At 40.7% G+C, this 20573-nt stretch overlaps 1 protein-coding gene across 4 annotated transcripts in view; it reads right to left on the reverse strand.

The window, feature by feature from the left end:
• The window catches only part of CDK8 (cyclin dependent kinase 8), an 80982-nt gene that overhangs the window by 47353 nt on the left and 13056 nt on the right, over positions 1–20573 (reverse strand). For all 4 annotated transcript variants that reach the window (XM_082043491.1, XM_082043490.1, XM_082043492.1 and 1 more), the window contains exon 2: positions 10244–10319. In XM_082043491.1, coding sequence (XP_081899617.1) covers positions 10244–10319 — 76 coding nt within the window. The remainder of the gene's footprint in view (positions 1–10243; positions 10320–20573) is intronic.

Genomic DNA, 20573 nt, shown 5'->3' on the forward strand with positions numbered 1-20573 from the left:
TGCTGAGCTCCTGAGCTGACTCACAGCACTAACAGCAAACCCAGCACTAGCAAAGGGACACGGCTACAGACAAGAACTTCTTTCTGCTGCAGCGAGCCATTAAACCAGCTCAGCTGCTTTAGTAACTAGAGCTTTAAACACCACCAAAAGGAAAACATTGCTGAGGTATAGCACAAAACTTCAATGCAGACAGTATCAGTCTATTTGAGCTCTGCTGGTCATGTTACAATTATATGGTACTCACACAATTGCTAAAAAAGAAAAAAAAAAACTTTATCTAAGCAAATTATTGTCAAGCGTGGCTACCCAAGACCAGATTAAATCTTGCCAGCTCATTCTGCCAGAAATGATGACATTTTTAATAAAAGGAATGGGTAGGGATTTGGGAGTTTTTTAAGCCAGGGTCAATTTGGACTACTATTTGAATATATAGATTGAATCTATGTTCAATAAAACGTAATTTTGCCACTACATAATAAGGAAACAATTAATTCCTTTCTATTAATACCTTTATCACTGTGGTTACAATTTAGCTCCTATTGAGCCAGGAAAATAGGAGTGGATATCTACATATGTTTGTTTCCTACTTTTCTATTTCATTTGAGACAGACTCCCACCCCTACTCACTGACCAGAGTCTTCAGTGTGGCACCTCTTGAGCAAGAAGATGGAGCCCACAGAGCTTTTATCTCAAGTCCGAGACAGAACAGGGAGCCAGAGGACTGAAGAGACACCACCCAGCCCAGCTGGAAGTTGGTGGCAGGTCACAGATGCCCAGCAGGACACAGAGCCCACTCACACAGAGAACAGCCAGGGACAGACACAGGATGGACCGTGGTGACCACATACAGGGCTTGGCCAGAGAAGCTGCCCAGTACCCTGCTCATGTGAAACCTGCCCCTTATTGCCTCTTCATCCTCCCATGCTTTTTCCTCCCCAGTCCACTTTGATCACTCCCTTTTCTGCCCTTTACCCTTCCTCTAAACACTCCACAGAAATGTTAGAGTCCAGCAGCAATCTCAAACACCCAATAAAACCTGCATCCTCCTGCAAGATCCACAGCTTTCCTTCTCATCTGTTACAAAGCCCTGGTTGACCGTCTTCAAGGACACACCCGAGAGGTTCTTTTTGTGGCCCATCACCAAGGTTTCAAGAGTTTTAGCCTTTGTTACTGTCACTGATAGCAGCTGTTACAGTTTGTGCATCTGTGTTCAGTTTATCATTCTTGATGTCTTTTGTTTTTGCCTTTTATGCTGAATAGCCATTAACTACATGTTCTTTCAGTCTGCCTAAAAAAAAAAGATGTGTTTGGTCAAAGCTAGACAGCCACAAGCACTCCAGTGAAAAGGATGACTATTATACATCAGCAAAACCATCAGAATAAGGAAATGATTGCTGCAGCGGTGACAGATGATCCCTGAATCACTGTCTTGGAATGGCTGAAATGCTCCAGGACAGCAATAATGCAGAACAACAAACGCAAACACTGTCTGAAGGACAGAAAGAGCTCCTGTAGATAACACATCACATGGGCTGTGACCAGCATTTCCAGCAACCTCACTCTCCACGAACCAGGCCTCTCCAGCCCATATGCCACATGCCTTTCCTGCCAGATAACTCACCTCGTGTCCAGCAGCTGACAGAGCTCACTGGAGACAAAGCAGACCATAAGAAACACAGTACGACTACTAGTTCGAGGTCGGCTCATAAAGATGACTCTTTGCCCCAGTGACTCTGATATTTAATTGCTTTTCTCCATCCTAGTTCAGCTCTATAGAACATAAAGAGAAAGTAGACAAAAACTATGCATTTGGCTCTTGGTAAGTTACTGCCCTTTTCATCTGCACATCGCACAATGATTCAAGAGCATTTCCACTGCCAGAAAGGTTTGCCTTAAATTAGCTTGTCTGGATGCCCCTTAAAAGGAAGGGAGACCCAATTCACCTTCAAAGACATATAAATCAGCAACTGATGAAGATGCTGACACATCTAGTTTGACTTGAGTGTTGCCCCAGTCTGGTCTTGCCCTTGTAAACAGCATCCCTATGTGCAAGTCCTGGGCTCACACTAAGGTTCCTCTGTTTCCCTCTTCAAATGCAGATAATACTCATTCCACAGCCACGGGCTGCTGAGGGACAGTACCTTTCTTAAAGTGTCCTAATGGTGTATAAAATAGTTAAATTGCTTCACAAACAAAGCTGAAGTGGGGTAAGACAGGACATTATTAAGTAATCGACAGCAGCATTAAGGCAGCCTGGCAATGCACTGCATGACTAAAGCAAATCTTTTCTTGCAGAGGGACACTAACAATAATTAGCTTTCACATCAAATATGAGCTGAACTCAGCACAAGTCTCGATGAACATGATCTCCTTCCTCCGGTGATATTCCCACATTTCCCGTACAGCTCTCCATCGCTACAGGCACTTCTCAGGAGCCAAGACACCACACTGAACAAGCACATTCAATATTCTGCACTTTTCGCCTAAGTGAGGATTTCCAGCTTTACTGCAAATGTCATTCCACCCCTGCTCTCAATACCTGCTACTACCCATGGTTGGCAGGGAACAGAACCTGCTAAGCATTGCAATACTACCATGCTGCCTCCTATAATCGAGCACAGACTCACTTCCTAGAGCAATTGGCCAGGTGACCTGGCCCAGGAGGAGTTTCTCCGATGTCCTCTCTCAGGACATGAGCTACTCCTTGCTCTCACCACCTTCCTATGAGAGCTATGCAACATGTATCTCCCAAAGCCTGGGACAGTCAGAAAGCTGGCTATACACAAAGCCACAGGCAACACCAAGCAAAACATTCACTGGGGAAGGGCCAGGGGGGAAGAATTCGCAAAATTGTGCCATCTTGCTAGTTTGATGGTGTAAATTGAGAATCTAATCATCCTCTCATGTTTCAAAAGGCTCATATCAGTTACACCCAGTGATCTGGCTACAAACAGATCACATATTAATAGTCACGCCACAGCCTTAAGATGGAAAATGGGCAAATAGGATCTTGGAACAGAAAGCACATTGTGGTTGATGGAGAAAAAGGTGATTTTCAGACCAGAAGATGACTGACAAAGATTTAGTCATCCTGCAACAGATAAGACACCAGTGGAACTACTGGTATCTGCAGACGAGTAAAGGCAGCAGTGAGACACTACCTGAAATGCTATGCACAGCTCTGGCCAATTCAGGAATGATTAATTCCAACCACAACAGGGCAAAGAAAGGCCAGGCCTACACCTGGGGGGAGAGCCCAGTGCACAATGGGAAACCCACAAGCCAAGCCCAAACCCTTATGGCCTGCCAAACAGAGCCAGGGAAAGGAACAGTCTCTCTTTAAAACGAAAGCAGGAGAGAAGAACTATTCTAACTGACAATATTACCTTAAGTAGAAATGCGTATGAACTACTCATAATTAATTTTGACTTAAAGCAGGAATAATGTTTAAAGAATCATTACTAGAATGAGACTCAGGAACTGCCTTCAGAGATTTTTATTTTCCTTACAAGTTTAACTTGCAGTTTGCTAAATTTGTGAGGGTGCTTGTCTGCAAGAGCAGGAGCAGAATATTATGACTCCAGAGGTGACATCCAATTCCATATTCATAACATATATCCCTAAAAAATAAAAATTCCAATCCCTATTCTTAGTTTCCTATCAAAAATTTGAGCTCTACTCAAGTACTTTAAACTTGTTAATTAAACCAAAACCCAAATTATCACACAAATTCTTAAATCCCAAGTTGACTTAGATCCAGTAGACTAAAGACATTTGTTTCAATGTAAATGCAGTTTTATATTTTCATGAGTCAGATATTCCACAGTACTAAAAAAGAACAAAATACCTGCTGAAAGTACACGCTGTTTTCCTTTCAAAAGTGTTCAAATGAAAGCTTAAAGGCAATGTAACAGAAAAAAGTTTTAATACTGCTCACTCTATGAATTTATTATGAAGCTGACAATACATTTTTGAAGCTACAGTTCTTCAGACAGTAACTGCTGCTTTATTTTACTCTTTTGTTTTTATTCAAAAGTTCTAAATGTGCAAAAAAAGAAGCCTGACAACACAAAACGTCAAGAGAAAAAAATGCACATTTCCATTTATAACTTGTGTGATTTCCAAAACATATGAGTCTTATGTGATCACACATACTAGTCAATAGTTATTAGCACCTCGTATGTCCAAACTCATATAAAGTATTAGAAGATGTGTTATTAAACATTCTCTCAAAGTAAGCAGGTGGATGAAGAATCCAGATGAGACAGATACTGGATGTCAGACTTGGTCAAATTCTTCTGTTCACTGAAAACAATATGATTCCTAAGGATTCCAATTTCTAACATTTAATCAGTATCTTTGTCCCACTTTTGCAGAACTAAAAATAATTCTATCCTCCCTTTACACAAAATCTCTCAAGAATACTGTTTGTAGCCCTGTGACACAGTTCAATAAGGTACTCCTCAGTCACAACTTGCATTTTACATACCTTACTATATTAAATTAATGCATTTGAGAGTCATTAGACTTGCCAAAGGGGGTCAAAGCAAACATTTGCCTTCTGCAATACCTTGCCACCTTTCACTACATGGAAGGACTGCTAAGAAACCATGACTTGCCTTCTGACATGAGGACTGTACTCATCTAAATGATTTCTGTGTTTGGTCTTACAGGAAACTGCTTTCGCTGTTAGTGTGGCAGGGACATGACAGCCCTCATATAACCTGAGTGACCTGCACCCAAATACTGTTCCTGATCACATAGTTGGTACAGGATCTTTTCAGCAAGCTCACTGGGATGGTCATTTGTTCCTTACCAGAGGAAGATATTGAAGAGGGTGAATCCTGGAGTCAGCTGGTTTCAGCTTCTGGCAAGAAGATGTGCCAGGGGAGGTTTAGCTTGGACATTAGGAAAAGGTTCGTCATATCCAGGGAGTAGTGGAGCACTGGAACAGGCTCCCCAGGGAGGTGTCACAGCCCCAAGCATGACAGTGTTCAAGAGGAGACTGGACAACACCCTCAGACACACGGTATGAACTGTGGGGTTGGACTTGATGATCCTTGTGGGTCCCTTCCAACTCAGGACATTCTATGATTCAATGATTCTGCCTCGTGGGGTCCCTCCAGCTGTTGCATGCTGCCTCAAAGAGTCCCTGGTGACGCTCAGACAGGCTCTGAAAGGGCCTCAGCGTCTGAAGACCAGTTCACATCTATAGTAGTCTCCTCCACCAATGTCAGCCTGGCCAAGACCACTAGTTAACAGCAGCTCCCTTCTCGCCCATCCAGGGGCACAGGGCTGGCAGCTCCAGCTCTGCCACCTTCCAGCCCAGACACCGACAGCCAGGGTGAAGGAGCCATTGCAGAGGTGAGCAGGACTGCTACACAGGCTTTCACAGAATCACAGAATGTCAGGGATTGGAAGGGACCTCAAAAGATCAGCTAGTCCAATCCCCCTGTCAGAGAAGGAACACCTAGATGAGGTTATACAGAAATGTATCCAGACGGGTTTTGAATGTCTCCAGAGAAGGAGACTCCACAACCCCCCTGGGCAGCTTGTTCCAGTGTTCTGCCACCCTCACTGTGAAGAAGTTTCTTCTCATATTTAAGTGGAACCTCCTGTGTTCCAGTTTGAGCCCACTGCCCCTTGTCCTATCATTGGTTGTCACCAAGAAGAGCTTGGCTCCATCCTCATGACATTCACCCTTCACATATTTGTAAACATTAATGAGGTCACCCCTCAGTCTCCTCTTCTCCAAGCTAAAGAGCCCCAGCTCCCTCAGCCTTTCCTCATAAGGGAGATGCTCCACTCTCTTAATCATCTTCGTTGCCCTGCGCTGGACTCTCTCCAGCAGTTCCCTGTCCTTCTGGAACTGAGGGGCCCAGAACTGGACAAAATATTCCAGGTGTGGTCTCACCAGGGCAGAGTAGAGGGGAAGAAGAACCTCTCTCGATCTAATAACCACTACTTTCCCTTTGGGTAAGAACAGCAGTCACCAGCCAGCTATCACTGCTTATTCTCACGCTGCCTGGGTGCCACGTGCCTTGTCCCTGCAGACCCGGCCAAGCTCCTGACGGAAGGAGAGCTGTACCAAGCCCGGAGCCTCCTGCCTGGGAGACAAAAATCAATACTCCTTTTTGTCAACACACAGACATGTGAACATCAGGGTACAAGTCTGCATTTCACCCAAACCACGCCTGCAGGTTCCTACCACTTCCCATGAGCCACGTTAAGCAACAGTGCGACCAAAGCATGGTTCAACGCAGCTTGTTCCCACAGAAAACTAACCAAACTGCTCATTGTGCCTTCAGTGAAGATGAACTTTCTCATCCTATGGCCATGCTATTGCTAGATCCACCACAGAGGACATCACCTTTGGTGATGACAGCCTGCATTAGTTACCATAAGAAACCACAAAATCCTAGGAATGCCCAAATGCCTCCAAGGCAAACCTAAAGAGCAGAAATGATCAGAAAAGCCAGCTAGTTAACGTTCCATAGCTTTCTGTCCCAGCTTCAGCAGCCTCAAGGCTGTTCTAACTTGTAAAAACCGGCTATGGTGCTTGAAGGACACCAGACAGACAGGAGACAAGAGTACAGAATTGTCTGACACCCCAGCTCTGCCTTGTCCCATTCAGCATTTCCATCACTGAAAGCACCTGCCACCATATCTAGCAGATCCTCTCCAGAGCCGAGTCACAAACTAATACTATCATATAAAAATACTATATGTTGGGTTTACACACATGCAAACTTTTCAGGAATTTTTCTGACAACCAAATCAGGCACCAAAAAGCAAAACTACATGGAAGTCCTGCACAAACCACCCCCTCACTAGCTGAAGGAAGCACACGCAACTGAAGCACTTACAAACCTGCTACAACAATTAAATAATGCCAATCAACAGGGAATAAAAAGCAAATAAGAAAGGCTGGAATACAGTGCACTGAGAACAGTCACGGACCTGGAGAGCACACAATGCACTGAATATCTTAGTAATGATTTTTTTTATCCCAGTGTGTCATCAACCTCCATAAGAAAAACATCAGAATGTAATTTGACTCCTTTAAAACCTGAGACTCCTGTATAAGAAACTGCCCAACCCAAAACCCTGAAGCTTTATTGAAGCCCGGTGAACTACTTCAGCTTCCTCCAGCCTCAAAGAATTATCCTATTTCGTGAGCTGCGAAACAGCACTTGCCACACTATCGCAGGCAGACAGGCTTTTATGACTCTCTTCCTTGTGATTAAATCAGAGGACAGGGAATTGAATGTTTGGGCTTGTATGTTTTCTATATTTTTATACAAATCATATCACTGTTCCGTCCCCCTGCTCTCCCATCTAATACAAATCCACCTCTCAGTATGATGAGTGTGCAGTTTGTAGTGTCTGCTGAAATCCTCGGGAGTGAAAGTGCAGATCACAAAAGAGAGATACCCGGAAACCCATCTCTGCAGTACAGACATCTGCAGATACAAGCAGCCAAAATTCAGTCAGGGGTCTGGAAGAAGCAGGATTCACAAATGCTCACCATGGCAGATGAATGGAAGAAAGATAAGGAAGAATAAAATACTACAAATGTCTTGATATTAAAGATACTCATTCAAATAGTGTAATTACCACAATAACTGTTAATTCTACCAGTTAAGCAAATGGTTTACATAAAATCATAGAAAAAATCCCTCCTGTTTCAGAGTAAGAGACTAGCTAAGTTCTTGAACATTAGGTCTAAGTTTTCACGCTGCAGCAAGTACTGAAATGCAGAACGTCTTTCGTATACATATATATGTGTGTATATATATAGGATGAGCTCCCAATAACTGAGTCAACCGTCTCTGATCTAGCTCAATCCTGTTGCTGTAATTGATGTTATTTCGGTAATTATTTTATTTTTCTGAAGATCTGACATTGTTCTTCAGCTCAGGTGTCCACATCAAATAGATGCCTTAGAAGAGCAGGCTATGGGCATTTTTAAACACATATCTTACTCAATAGTCCCAAACTGAAGTTAGCTGTCAAAAACAAAAGCCATTGTAGAGCTGTGAAAACAAGAGAGTTTCACTGCAATTTATACTAAACTGCGCTTTTCCCAGTATCACAGAAAATAATATTCAGCTTCTCTGGAGAGCTGAAGCTTGTAATGGATACAGCTCATATGCAAACCAAGTCATCCTAGTTCCTCTTAATACCACTGTGCTCATAAAATGCATTAATTGTGGTAGTCCAGAACACAGTGTTACAAAGTCTGGCATCCAGCCTTGACTTTTAAATATGACAACAAATCATTCATTAGATGTACGGCTGACATTTTAGGACACAACAGTGCTGCTTAACTCAGTAGCATTTTCATATATACATTCCACATTCACATGGCCAATATAAACAGTATGGCTATTACCCTCAATCTGATCCACCTGCATATGAGGTTCCTTTTTTTCCTTTTATAATATTAATTGATAGAACAGGGGAAGAACTTCCATTTAGCATAATTTAAAAAAAAATAAATAACAACACATTTTGACAAAAAAATTATCCTGTTAACTCCAAAAATCAAGGTCAAAAGAACAGTGAGGAAAAATATTTAAACCCTAGAAGTCCACAGTGAATTATTAATTCCACTGCAGGAAAATTCAACCACAGTATCAGCAGTTGCAAGCCTGGAAGCATAACTGGAAGCAAAGTCATCAACAGCTCACAAAATGCTGTTTGAGGTTACTCTTTCTACCCTTTCTACACCTGCTTTTGGGCTCCACTCCCCGCTCTGCTCAACACCTACTTTCTTGGCATCTTTGGTGCCTTCAGTACGTTCCCCTCTGTCCCCCACCAACCCTCTCCCACGTGGGTCCCACATTGTACTGCTGTCCTCTCCAAGGGCACACGCTGGAGCAGCTCCCAGCAAGAAGAAAACCTCCCTGGTTCTTGCTCCTCCTGCTGCCAAGAGGAACGACCACACAACGCTCCTCAAGCCACGCAATGAGGCCAAATCCTTCCTGGCTGTTAGTTAGTGATTCTCCTTTAACAGACAGAAATTGAGTCAGGGTCCTCTCCAGAGCAGAGGCACCTCCCTAACACCAGCCAAGTTGCTCCTGCCAAATGCAAGCTGAACAAACTCTTCAAAACTCTTTAGATAAAACATTGCAAAAAGAGAAACAAAAAATTCTCTCAAATCCCGCTCAAATGGTAGCGGACACTTCTCAAAAGCATTCAGCTTGAAGGAGTCACCGTATTTGGAAAATTTCTGTCCAAATTGTTGACAAAAGCAAAATTTAAGACCCTGTCTTCAACTCCCTTAGTTCAGTGTGGATGTCTACAATAGTAGGAGGCTCAGCTTTCATCAGTGGACAGAAGAGCTTCTCCTGAAGAATATTCTTTGCACTTCATTTTTTCACTGAGTTCAAGGACTAACGTGTTCAAAATCCCAGAGCCAACTGGAATTTAACAAAACAGGAAAGCCTGATACTCACTTTGATCAATAAAAATGAAATTAGGGTTGGTGTAGATTTACGCTCCTGAGAAATATGGACTGAAAAGAAACTATTTGCTTCCCCCCACACACACATAAGTTATGTGCATTTCCTTTCAATTAGTAATCTCAGTTGAAACATTTCAAGAAAAATCAACTTAAGCAGCAGTATAACATAAGAACACATGGCAGTTAAACTTCAGAATACTGGTTCTACCAGGCTTTCTTTTCAAGTTTGTCGCCAACCATAACTACACCACATTATTCACCAGTTTCTAACAACACAGAATACATAAATATAAACCTGAATAATGTAAGAAAATGTCTGAATAATATTCACAGGTGTATTACAGCCTCCAAGGCAACAACAATGCTGGTTTAGTTTCAAGTTTTCACTTATGCAGAAACTAACATGTTGTAATCATTATGAGTCAATAAGAATTAATCTCTTCTGGAAAATAACTGAAGCACTAATGAAAAAGTCAGATCAAATATGTAACTTAAGCCACTGACTCTAATCATGTTTTTAAACTGCTGCATTTCAAGTCAATCTATCCTGAGGCAGGCAATAAACTGTGACTTAAAAACACTGCCACTTTTGGACAACAAACATAACAGGTACACAAAAATCTTCCGTGACATTTGTACTTATTTTATACCTCTACAATTAAAATACAGCACCCGAAGTTGAATAACACGATTCAGCAAACAAAAACCAGCATACACTCAAATCAATACTTTTAATAAGTCTTTTTGCTAGTAGAAAGAACTAATGTTACTTACTGCTATTTCTCTGCATGCAGACATAGAAATTCCAGTACCTTCTATTTGCTTTAAAGCATAATCTTTATCATCTTTCCTGTGAAAGAAGAAAAGAAGTTTTTTTAAAAAAATTGCACCATGAATTCAAAGTGAGCTCTTCACCACCATTCAGAGGACAGTTTCTCATTCATACAAATTCTCCATCTTATTTGCTTTTGATTCTTTACTAGTTTAATGTCTGGATACCCATCTAAGCCATAAGCTAACCACACCATATTGATAAGGCTGAGATATAAATTTTTTCTTACTACATAAACAGAGATTTTAAAAATAAAACTTTTTAAAATGCAATGCATTCCTTCCTCTTTTATTAAGAAGGAAACAAAGCAAACATTTAGTACATACTATAAATAAGTCTAGCCAGGGCTACATCTCCCATAAATATATTACTCTGGGACACACTAAATCTTCCCCATATTTTAATGAATTGGCAAAACCAACATGACAGCAACATATTTTCTTTCCTCCAGGTGACAAAAAGTGCCCTAAAATTTTGATCCTACCGAACTAACAAAGATTACCAAGATTAACTGAAAAAAACCCACAAGGTATCTGTGCAACCTGAAGAACCTAGAGAAATGTTTGTTCAACTTTAAACATGTATAACACTTAAAACCACCACCACCCTGTACTTTAAACAACCTTACAGTAATTTATTTAAAATGCAATCTCATTAGTAGCCCCAGCTACCAAAAGCAAATTGAAGAGATACACTGCAGCAAAGAAGACACTGAACTCTTGTCCATCCTCAGCCTCAAATTGCTCAGACTACTAAGAGAGAGAGAACTTGTCCTTCCCACCTGTGGCCTGGCACCCACCGTACTCCTGGGAGACATGGCACTTAACAGTATTGCCAGCAATATTTTGAGCACTCATACAGCCCCAAATCCCCAGGTTACATAAGAATCTGTATTCATTTTTAATGAATCCAGCTTTCACAGCTGTGAAGAGGCACCCTGAAAAAAATGCAACTCAAACATCCTGAAGGCAGATACAACAGAACTGGAGTTAAGCATTTAAAACATATGCACTTGGTTCCTCCATCTCTCACTGAGTATTTGCAAGGCTTCAAATTGCTCTATTCCTACCTGAAACACACAATTTCTCCTATTCATCATTACCTATTTAATCCCTCAAATTATTAAATCCTGTCCAAGAGATTTTTCATGGGGTTCAAAGACAACCCACTGTTAGCAATAACCTTTCAAAACAGAGAAGAGAGGAAAAGTGGGAGATTAATGGACAAAATCTGAACACAGTTAATGAGGAGGAAGAATGAAACAGCAAGTGGGCGAGAGCAGATTTCAGTAAGAAGGCAAATATGTGGATTCAGCAAGAGAAAAGAGGGGAAGAGATACATGATCTGACACAAACAGGAAAAAAAAAAGAGTAGTTAGGACAGCGACAGAAGGGATTAAAAAGCTTCTGTATTATAAAAACCTAAAACCTCCTTGTCTGGAAGACAAAGAGCCAGTGCTGAGCACAGATTCATACATGGAAAAAACAAGGTGGGAATAGGGAACAACAATCTCCTCTGTCTCATCTTAGAGGAAAACAAGGTACATGAAGCCCAAAACCAAGAAACTATTACAGTATTAAGCACATAATTAAACTGTGCAACTCATGATGACATAATATCATAGGGATCTACAGTATAAATGGATTTCAAATCAAATTACACAAATTTATAGTGGACAGGGGACTTACGGACCACTCCATGAGCAGGTACTGAACATAACCCCAATCTGCTTTCCAGCACAGAGATTTCTTGTGCTGCTGATAGAAAAACATACATGGAAATTTTCTCAGCTAAAAATCATTTTACCCTCTATCTGCATTAGCTAGCAACAGCTCATGGATGCTACTGGACACAAATATAAAGCAAAATGGATTATACCAGAGGTCATTTTCATTGCCCTATGTGCTCACCTACTTAGTTTTCAAGGTGCTTGAAGAGATGCTTTTTTCATGAGAAGTCCTACCACACAACTGCTACCATTACAAGCATTACCATGGACAGAATATAGAGCTAAATAGGTCAGATTAAAGGTTATTCTCATCACCCTGTTGCCTATCTGCTTAGAATTCCAAGTGTTTGAAGGAGAACTCTGCACAATGAGAAGTGCTACCACAGAACTAGTATTATTACAAGCATTTCTGGTAGCGCTGTCTACACTGTAGCCTGCTGAACACTTAAGACTGCACAACTATTTTTAATTGATCAGATTTTTGCCAAATTAAGTCTGGATTGAAATTTTCCATACCAGATGGCAGACATTATCTGGAAAATTTTAGAAAAAATACTTAAGCTGTTTCCTAGAACAAAACTGGAAAAAACACACTTTCGGTTGTGCATTTTAACTTTTACAATCGTTGCTTTAATACTGAAATTCAACAGCTGAGCTTAAGAACATACCATTTGGTCTACTCGAAACAACAGATAAAATAAGAAGTCTCTGAAAATTAATCTGCTCACATCCAAAGGTAGCTAAAAGACAGATCCTGAGATCCAACCCAACCTTTCTCTGCCCCCACAGCAGCCCAGGGCTGTGGTGAATCAACCACTCACTTGCAGGAACCGAGAGCAAGTGGCCTCTGCCACCTGGTCCTCAGCCTGCCCAAGCAGCGTACAAGAAATATAAGCATGCTAAAAAGGAGGAAAATAAATTACAATTTAGGGATAAAGCACATTTTTTAGCACCACACTACACTCTCCTCCAGAACCTGAAAAAAAACCCAAAGACTTCCAAGACTTAAACTCTCTGAATTGTGCAGGCACAGCTGATACGCAAAAATAAAACAATTCCTAACCCTTTCTAGCATCCGTTCTACAGTGAGGCTGGTAACACGCCGTGGTTACCCATCTCACCATTAGTACCAGCTTTTCCATTAACAGAAGTTGGAAAATCCTAGCTCTACCTTTGAGCCAAGTGAGATTTTCTTCATACAACTTACTGCAGTTCCATGGGAGCCAGAGGAACTGGGGGAACAGTTTTTAAATGAAGTGATAAGAATTTGCAGAAGTGTTACGAAGCCAAAGGAGAGACCAAACAGAGTGACCACGATCATTTTTACATAACCTCCAAAAATATTTACTCCATAGTCTGTTTATATCATAACACATGCCAAAGGGCCTTTGTGTAGTTTTGGATATGGGAAATTTCCTCCTTCAAAAGTAAAGACAGGAGAAGCAAAAAAGTAACTAAAAAAAACACAAACACACGCCACACATACAGACTCACAACAAACCAAAATGAAACAGAAAGATGCTTATAAACATCTTCCACAGCTAATTAAGCAACAGCATTGGCCACTTAGCAGCTTGCATTTTCAAGGTACAGTGAGACTCAAAGCATAATTCAATTAAATTTATCCTTCCAACAGAGAGGTTCTGTTGGGAAAACCTGTCCTATCTCTGCTGCCTGAGAAGTGGATGTTAAGTAACTTCAGCAGATCCCCTACCCACCAGCAGGCTTCGAAAAACTGGTTAATCTGCACTTATTTTTACACTAGTATAGCAATACTTTCCTGCACTTAGGCAGGCTGGCATCTTCAACAGAGTAATACTCCCTGCTAGCAACAGGCAGGTGTGAGAGCAGTAACAATAAGAAAACTCGCTTCATACACAGCTGCTGGAAATAGCTGTGATTATATATAGTCACACACAAACTACACAACCTTGTGTAAAAATGTCTTTTCCTCAGAGGGACAACACTAACATGAAAGGTATAAACCTGAAAAAGAATATAGCTAGCTACAACATCAGTTTCCGTGGACTTGAATGACAAGAACAAATAAATAGACCTACAAAATCACCGTAAAAGAGCATAACTATATAGTTTTCTTCTTACAGCTTGAATAAACTAAAACAAAAAATGCCATCTTTAAGAGAATTAAGCTATTATTATAATGCTGTTTCCAAATGTTTTTTTTTTTTTTAAGTTCTACTGCACAAAAGCACCATCGCAAACATTTAGTCTATCTAAAAAAAAAAAGGAACAGATGCCCGCTGAATGTGAGCACGTTGCAAAGCTTTAAGTATTTAAATGCCCGGTATTTCTACCCTTTATTTAGAAGGATACTTTAAACATAAATATGTTCAGCAAGTGGGAGAAAATATCCTACATAAGAAGAAAAACCTGGCTTATTACATAACAAGCAGTAAAAAACCCATAAATATTCTACTGTTATTTCATCTCACATATTTGTTTCATAGAAATGTATTGGCACAACATTACAATATATCCTTTATTCAGATCACTAGATCAGTTTAAATTAAATTGAGTAATAAAAACAGCAGAACAAACCTTAAAACCAGTGGTCATAACTTACATTACTGTTAAAAAAGAACTCAAATTCAAAATTAACTGGTCACAATTTAAGAATAGCTTTGTGTTTTACTATAGAGAGATTTAAAACTTTTCACCTTTTTAATATAATTTATACTATTGTGAGGACACAACTTTGAATTTCACCTCTTTGTGGAACAGTAATCTATTCAATATTTGGAGTTTGTTCTAGTGTTTACAACACGGGCAATGGCAATTCTCTTTAAAAAGGGAAGTCATTCTATGGCTTGTGTAAAACTAAAGCCATGTAAAGATGATGTTACTTGTAAACATGCTAAAGAAGGAACCCAAAGGTTAATTTGTTTTGTGAAAAAGAACAATCCTTTAGAATTACATTTGTACTTAATAGTATAAATAGCAGTATGTGAATCTCCAAATCTTTATATAGCCTGCAAATTATTTGTATGAATACCACCCAAATCAAGAATAAACTCTTTCTACACACTGAATTTCAACAGCTTTCACACAGACTCCACAAACTTATCCATGTGCTTTGAGCTTACACACAGAGATGTAACAAAACCCTTTCATGCCCACAGACCACCACACCCTGACAAGATCAGGGTATTCTAGAAGTGGACTTACTACAGCACAGTACTGGTTTTGCCTGGGATGGAGTTAACCTTCTTCATAGTAGCTCCTATGGGGCTCTGCTTAGGATATGTGCTGAAAACACTGTTGATAACACAAGGATGTTTCAGTCACTGCTGAGCGGTGCTTACACAGTGGGAAGGTCTTTTCTGTTCCTCACACCACTGCACCAGTGAGTGGGCTGGGGATGCACAAGCAGCTAGGAGAGGACACAGCTGGGACAGCTGACCCCAATTGACCAGAGGGATATTCCACACCATATGAAGTCACACTCAGCAATAAAAGCTGCAGGTAAAAGGAAGAAGAAGGGTGGGCATTCAGACTGATGGCGTTTGTCTTCCCAATAACCACCCTGTGGAGCCCTGCTGGCCTGGAGATACAAAATACACAGTCTTGATAAGCAAGGAATGCACCAAAGTATGACTTTTACTCAGGCTTACAGTCACAGTCCAACTGGCAGAGACTGAAAAAGGTTTCCATTGTAAAACATTTAAATGTATGAAATCCCGTGCTTATCACTGCATACCTTTAAACGTAAAGCCAGACAGGTGTATCTGTTTAGGGTGGTATAAAACAGTTCTGCAAGGACAGAGGTTAACAGCCCAATAGCAAAGAGGATACACACCAGCAGAAAATAAATGGTGTAGGAAAAAAATTAGTACTGACAACTTGATACAAAGGCTGAGAAACTGCATTATAATCACTCAGCTTCCCAGAAAGCACATTTTAGGTCAAAACTTTTGTCAAAGTGATTAGTACACACAGTCTGATCACTGACCCTGTACTCTCAGATAAACCTAAAATAAAGAGCAAAATCTTGTATATCATCTCTAAAAACATTGTGAGCTAACAGTGATGCAATGATAACCACTTCAACTTTTTCTCAAAATCAGATGGGTTTCATACATTTAAATGTTTTACAAGGATGTTAATAAAAAGAACTGAAAACTAACAGTGAAGTTTTGCACAGAAGCTTGTTTTAAGTCCATGGTGTGCTGCTGAAAGAACTCCATCTTCACCCCTACACCTCCTGTCCCTTTGTGCTAGAGCCCGGGCACTTGTTTTCAGATGGGGATGAGCTTATTCAGAGAGCAGAAGTAGTATTTTCAGTTTTCTGTTTGGTACACTTTCTGCCACATGAGCGAGTGGAAGCAGCCTGCTCAATGCTCGGGTGAGCACTGGAGCTGTCTAAAGGCAGAGAGCAGACACCGCAGACACACGCTGGATCCTGCCCATGTTCAGGATGAAGTTAATCTTCTAACTAGTATTTCCCACGTCATCTTGAAGCTGTACACCCACCTTTGCCAGAAAGCTGCAGACACGTGCTACAACCACTGCAAAAATAATCCTATTCACTAAAAAAGCTCACCACTGCTGAAACAGTAGAGTTTTTCAAAATATAGAAACAGCATAAACTAGAATTATGTCGTTCACTTATAGCTGTTTGAGGATAATTTTAATTATATATAATGCACAGAGCATCAGTAAACCATTTCCAAAATGAGATTATCCTAAAAATAAGTTTTCAAGGGCCACTTGGAGGCTTTTGTTCGGTTGAGAGCAAACAAAATATGCTTTTCCGTTATATTAGCTAAAACAAGTTGGATGAACCAGGACCAGATGATAAACATTAATTCTAATTACTGCTTCTTCATTTGACTGAATTTAAAATAATTCCGAAAAATGTGGTAGTCTATAGCATGCATGAAACCTACAGAAGACAGGTTAACATGATCTTCTATATTATAAACTGCCTGCTACGCAACCAAAGCATGACTATTTTTAAAATCTCAGCTTTACCCAAGCCCAGAGTATTTAAATGTATTTACAACCAGCTTAGAGTTTATCCCATCATAGATTCTAGTTGTTCCCTCCATAGAAGAAATCTGCCAAAAATCAGATAAAACCCCAGATTCTATCATGAAAGCCTCTTATTTATTAATAAATGAGAAAGGGTCATGAACAGTGCAGCCCACTCAGAAAAGCTGGAAGTCTGAGCTGCTTTGTTGAGGATTTCAGCTCAAAGGAGTAGCTCACAACTGTTCTCTCCTCCACAAAGTTTCCCGTGAAGACTTTCCAGGAACAGATAAAGAGAATAAAGAGTATTTGGTACTACTTAATCTGCAGACAAAGATAAATATAGTTCATGAAGTAGTGTGACTTCTTATCAATTTGTCACCACAACCAGAGCCTTGAACCCGTTCTAACGCAGCTGCTGGCATCAGTACATGTTTTACAGTTTCACGCACTTTCATGACAGCGCTTGCTGCCAAAGGGGAAATTTCAGATTGTTTCCATATTTCTACAGTAATATGTGTTGTCTACTTCTCTACTTTCAAACATGAGATACATAAGAAAAACATGAATCAAAAAATGCATGGAAGCATGCTTAAAAAAAATATGTGTGCACGACTGTGTATTATCAGTGCTGGGTCACCTGCCTGCAGATGATGGGGCCAGCCTGTGGTACCAGACCCAGCACACGAGCGGGAGCAGAGCAGCCAGCAGCCCTCTGCCACCACCAGAGATCTGTGCTGGCCCAGACCCACACGAGAGCTGAGCAACCCCTGAGGATGCACCGTCTTCTCCAACAGGTGCATTTCCAGGCACATCTTCACATCCCTTGGTGATGCTGATGTGCAGAGGCTCTCAAATGATACCCGTATGTAATTATCACAGAATCACTGTATGGCTGGGGTTGGAAGGGACTTCATCTAGTTCAAGGGAGATCATCTAGTCCAACCCACCTGCTAAAGCAGGAACACCTAGAGTAGATTGCACAGGAATGTGTCCAGGCACGTTCTGAATGTCTCCAGAGAAAGACTCCACAACCTCCCCGAGCAGCCTGTTCCAGTGCTCTGGCACCCTCAAAGTAAAGAGGTTTTTCCTCATATTCAGATGGAACCTCCTGTGCTTCAGTCTGTGTCCATTTCCTCTCATGCTATTTTTGGGCACCACTGAAAGGAGTCTGGTCCCATCCTCTTGACACCCACCCTTGAGATATTTATAAACATTGATGCAACTTTTAGATACAGGGTGCTTTAGGACTTAAAACAAAAAACAAAAACAAACCTTGACAAAATGACAAAAGGACAGAAGAATACAAGTAACACAGCACGTTTCATGGACTCAGATCTGAATCCACAAGACATCACGTGAAAACAAAAAGCCGTATTACTCACCAAAATGCTAACACAAGGAAATTATTTCAGAGGAAGATACAGTAGCAGAACTGAATTTATTAAGGGTCTAACTCAGACATTCATACTTTTCCCATCCCCAACATACTTACAGAACATGGCAAGACTGTTGTGCCAGAACAGCATCATTATTCTTATCAGATAGCAAGGCTTATGCTGAGAATATTTTACACTTCAAAACAAATCCTTCAGTAATAGACCTTTTCACGGGTAAAGAAAAGGTCATTTCCCACAGCTGGAGGAAAAACCATCAACAGCAAGCCAATAAACACCAGGGCTTCTGAGACAGCTGATACTAGGTGGTGAATGCCAATTACTGATTCACTTTATTCCTATTGTTCTTTGATATTTTTTTTAATTAACACCTTTCGCCACAACATGTAGTTTGGCAAGAAGTTCAAAGTAAGCAACTGAATTCAATGATACACTGTACATGTGGTTATTCCGATGTAAAACTATGCTGCTGTCAAAAGAAAAGCCTTTTCTTGACATCTCTGCCTTGTTGTTCCAAGCCAGAAAATCCCTCCCCTTACACCAGCTCTGCTCTGTGCCACGCTCCTCATGACATGACTCACGGCCCGTGTTCCGCAAAAACCTATCCACTTCTTCATTCCTGGGTGTAAAAATTCTGTTGGTCTACAATGATGAAGGATGAGTATCAAAGCCAGCACCAAAGTATGTGGTAAGAGCAAATGACAAGGAGGGGATGTAGAAGAAAAGCAAGATGTCCCTCACTTCACTCCCCACCTTCTGGTGCGGATGAAACCACAGGGAGTACAGTTGACTATGAAAAACACAAAACAAAACCAGTAACAGCCACACAACCACAACCCCTCACCCAGCCAGCCCTGCAATGAGCTCCAGCAGAGAAGTTCCACAGAGCAAAAGAATCCCTGGGATTTGGTTAAGTTTGTTCCCCTCTCTTCTCCCACAAAATGTTCATTTTACAGCCAGCCTAGAAACAATATTTGAAAACCATACAATTATGAAGCTCATTGCTATGAGACGAGCAGTTACCAACAGCAGCGCTTTAAGAAATTCTACATCGATGGGCAGCAGTACCTCACCAGGCTCAAAGCTCTGTGCTGCTTTATTAAAGCACGTAGAAGTCTTACCAGTATTCTACATAAAGCAATACACAAGCTACCTATACAAATTCTATACAAAGGAATATATTGTTATGTTTCATTTGCACTTTCCTTCTTCCCCTAGATTGCTCCTAAGTCACCTCACTTCAGAAACTTGGAGTTGCAAAAAGACAGCACAAGGTTTCAAAGAATCTGTTCTCAAAAGCAAACAAAAAGCAGGATTAAAGTATTGGTCTAAATTTCAGGAAACCATAATTCCAATAACCTGTATTTTTGGTATATTTTTCTTCAGTAGACAAATTTGTGAAACTTTTAAGTTTACATGGAAGAAAAAACACATTTGCCGCTTCAAAAAAAAGTCTATGATCAGAAGCCTTTTTTCATGTCATAAATGTTCTTAACAGTTACAAACATACTACTGTAGCAGCTACAGGTTCACAGATTATATTTTATTTGATAATCCTTAACAGATTTATCTTTCATAAATTTACCCAGTCACTGAACAAATGTATCCTGCCTTCTTGATGACACTCAGGATTTTAGAGCCTCTCCCTGTCCCTCACACTCACAGATACAGAAGAGTCCTTGTCTATGGAACGACTGAAGTTTTCATACAGACACCGCTCCACATTTCTGAGCATCCTTGTTAGTCCTCCTTTGGTCTATTATACCCTGCCTGGGATGAAGGGATTAGAAGTGCCTACAGTACTGAAAATAGGATTTACAGCAACAATGACACTGTGTTTTGTGCTCCCCTCCATTGCTAGTAAGTCCTGTGATTCTCTCTGCTTTTTAGCAATTACTTGCACTGAGCTGGCACTCTCACAAAACTGTCATTATAAACTCCAAAATCTTTTTCTTAAATAATACTAAATTCAGAGGCTACCATTGTGTCAGTAAAGAATAGGACCATTCTCCTATATGCACCACTTCACATCAATGAGGATGATGTATTATTGGAGAAGGGCTCTGTGATATTGCAGGCCAAGCCTTCACAATCAGTCCTTGCCTTCACCATCCCAAGTAACACTCACCCATCAGCAAAGCTGTTTCCCAACTACTT

Source organism: Streptopelia decaocto, assembly GCF_964273445.1.
Source record: "Streptopelia decaocto genome assembly, chromosome: 1".
NCBI classification, from domain to species: Eukaryota; Metazoa; Chordata; class Aves; order Columbiformes; family Columbidae; genus Streptopelia; species Streptopelia decaocto.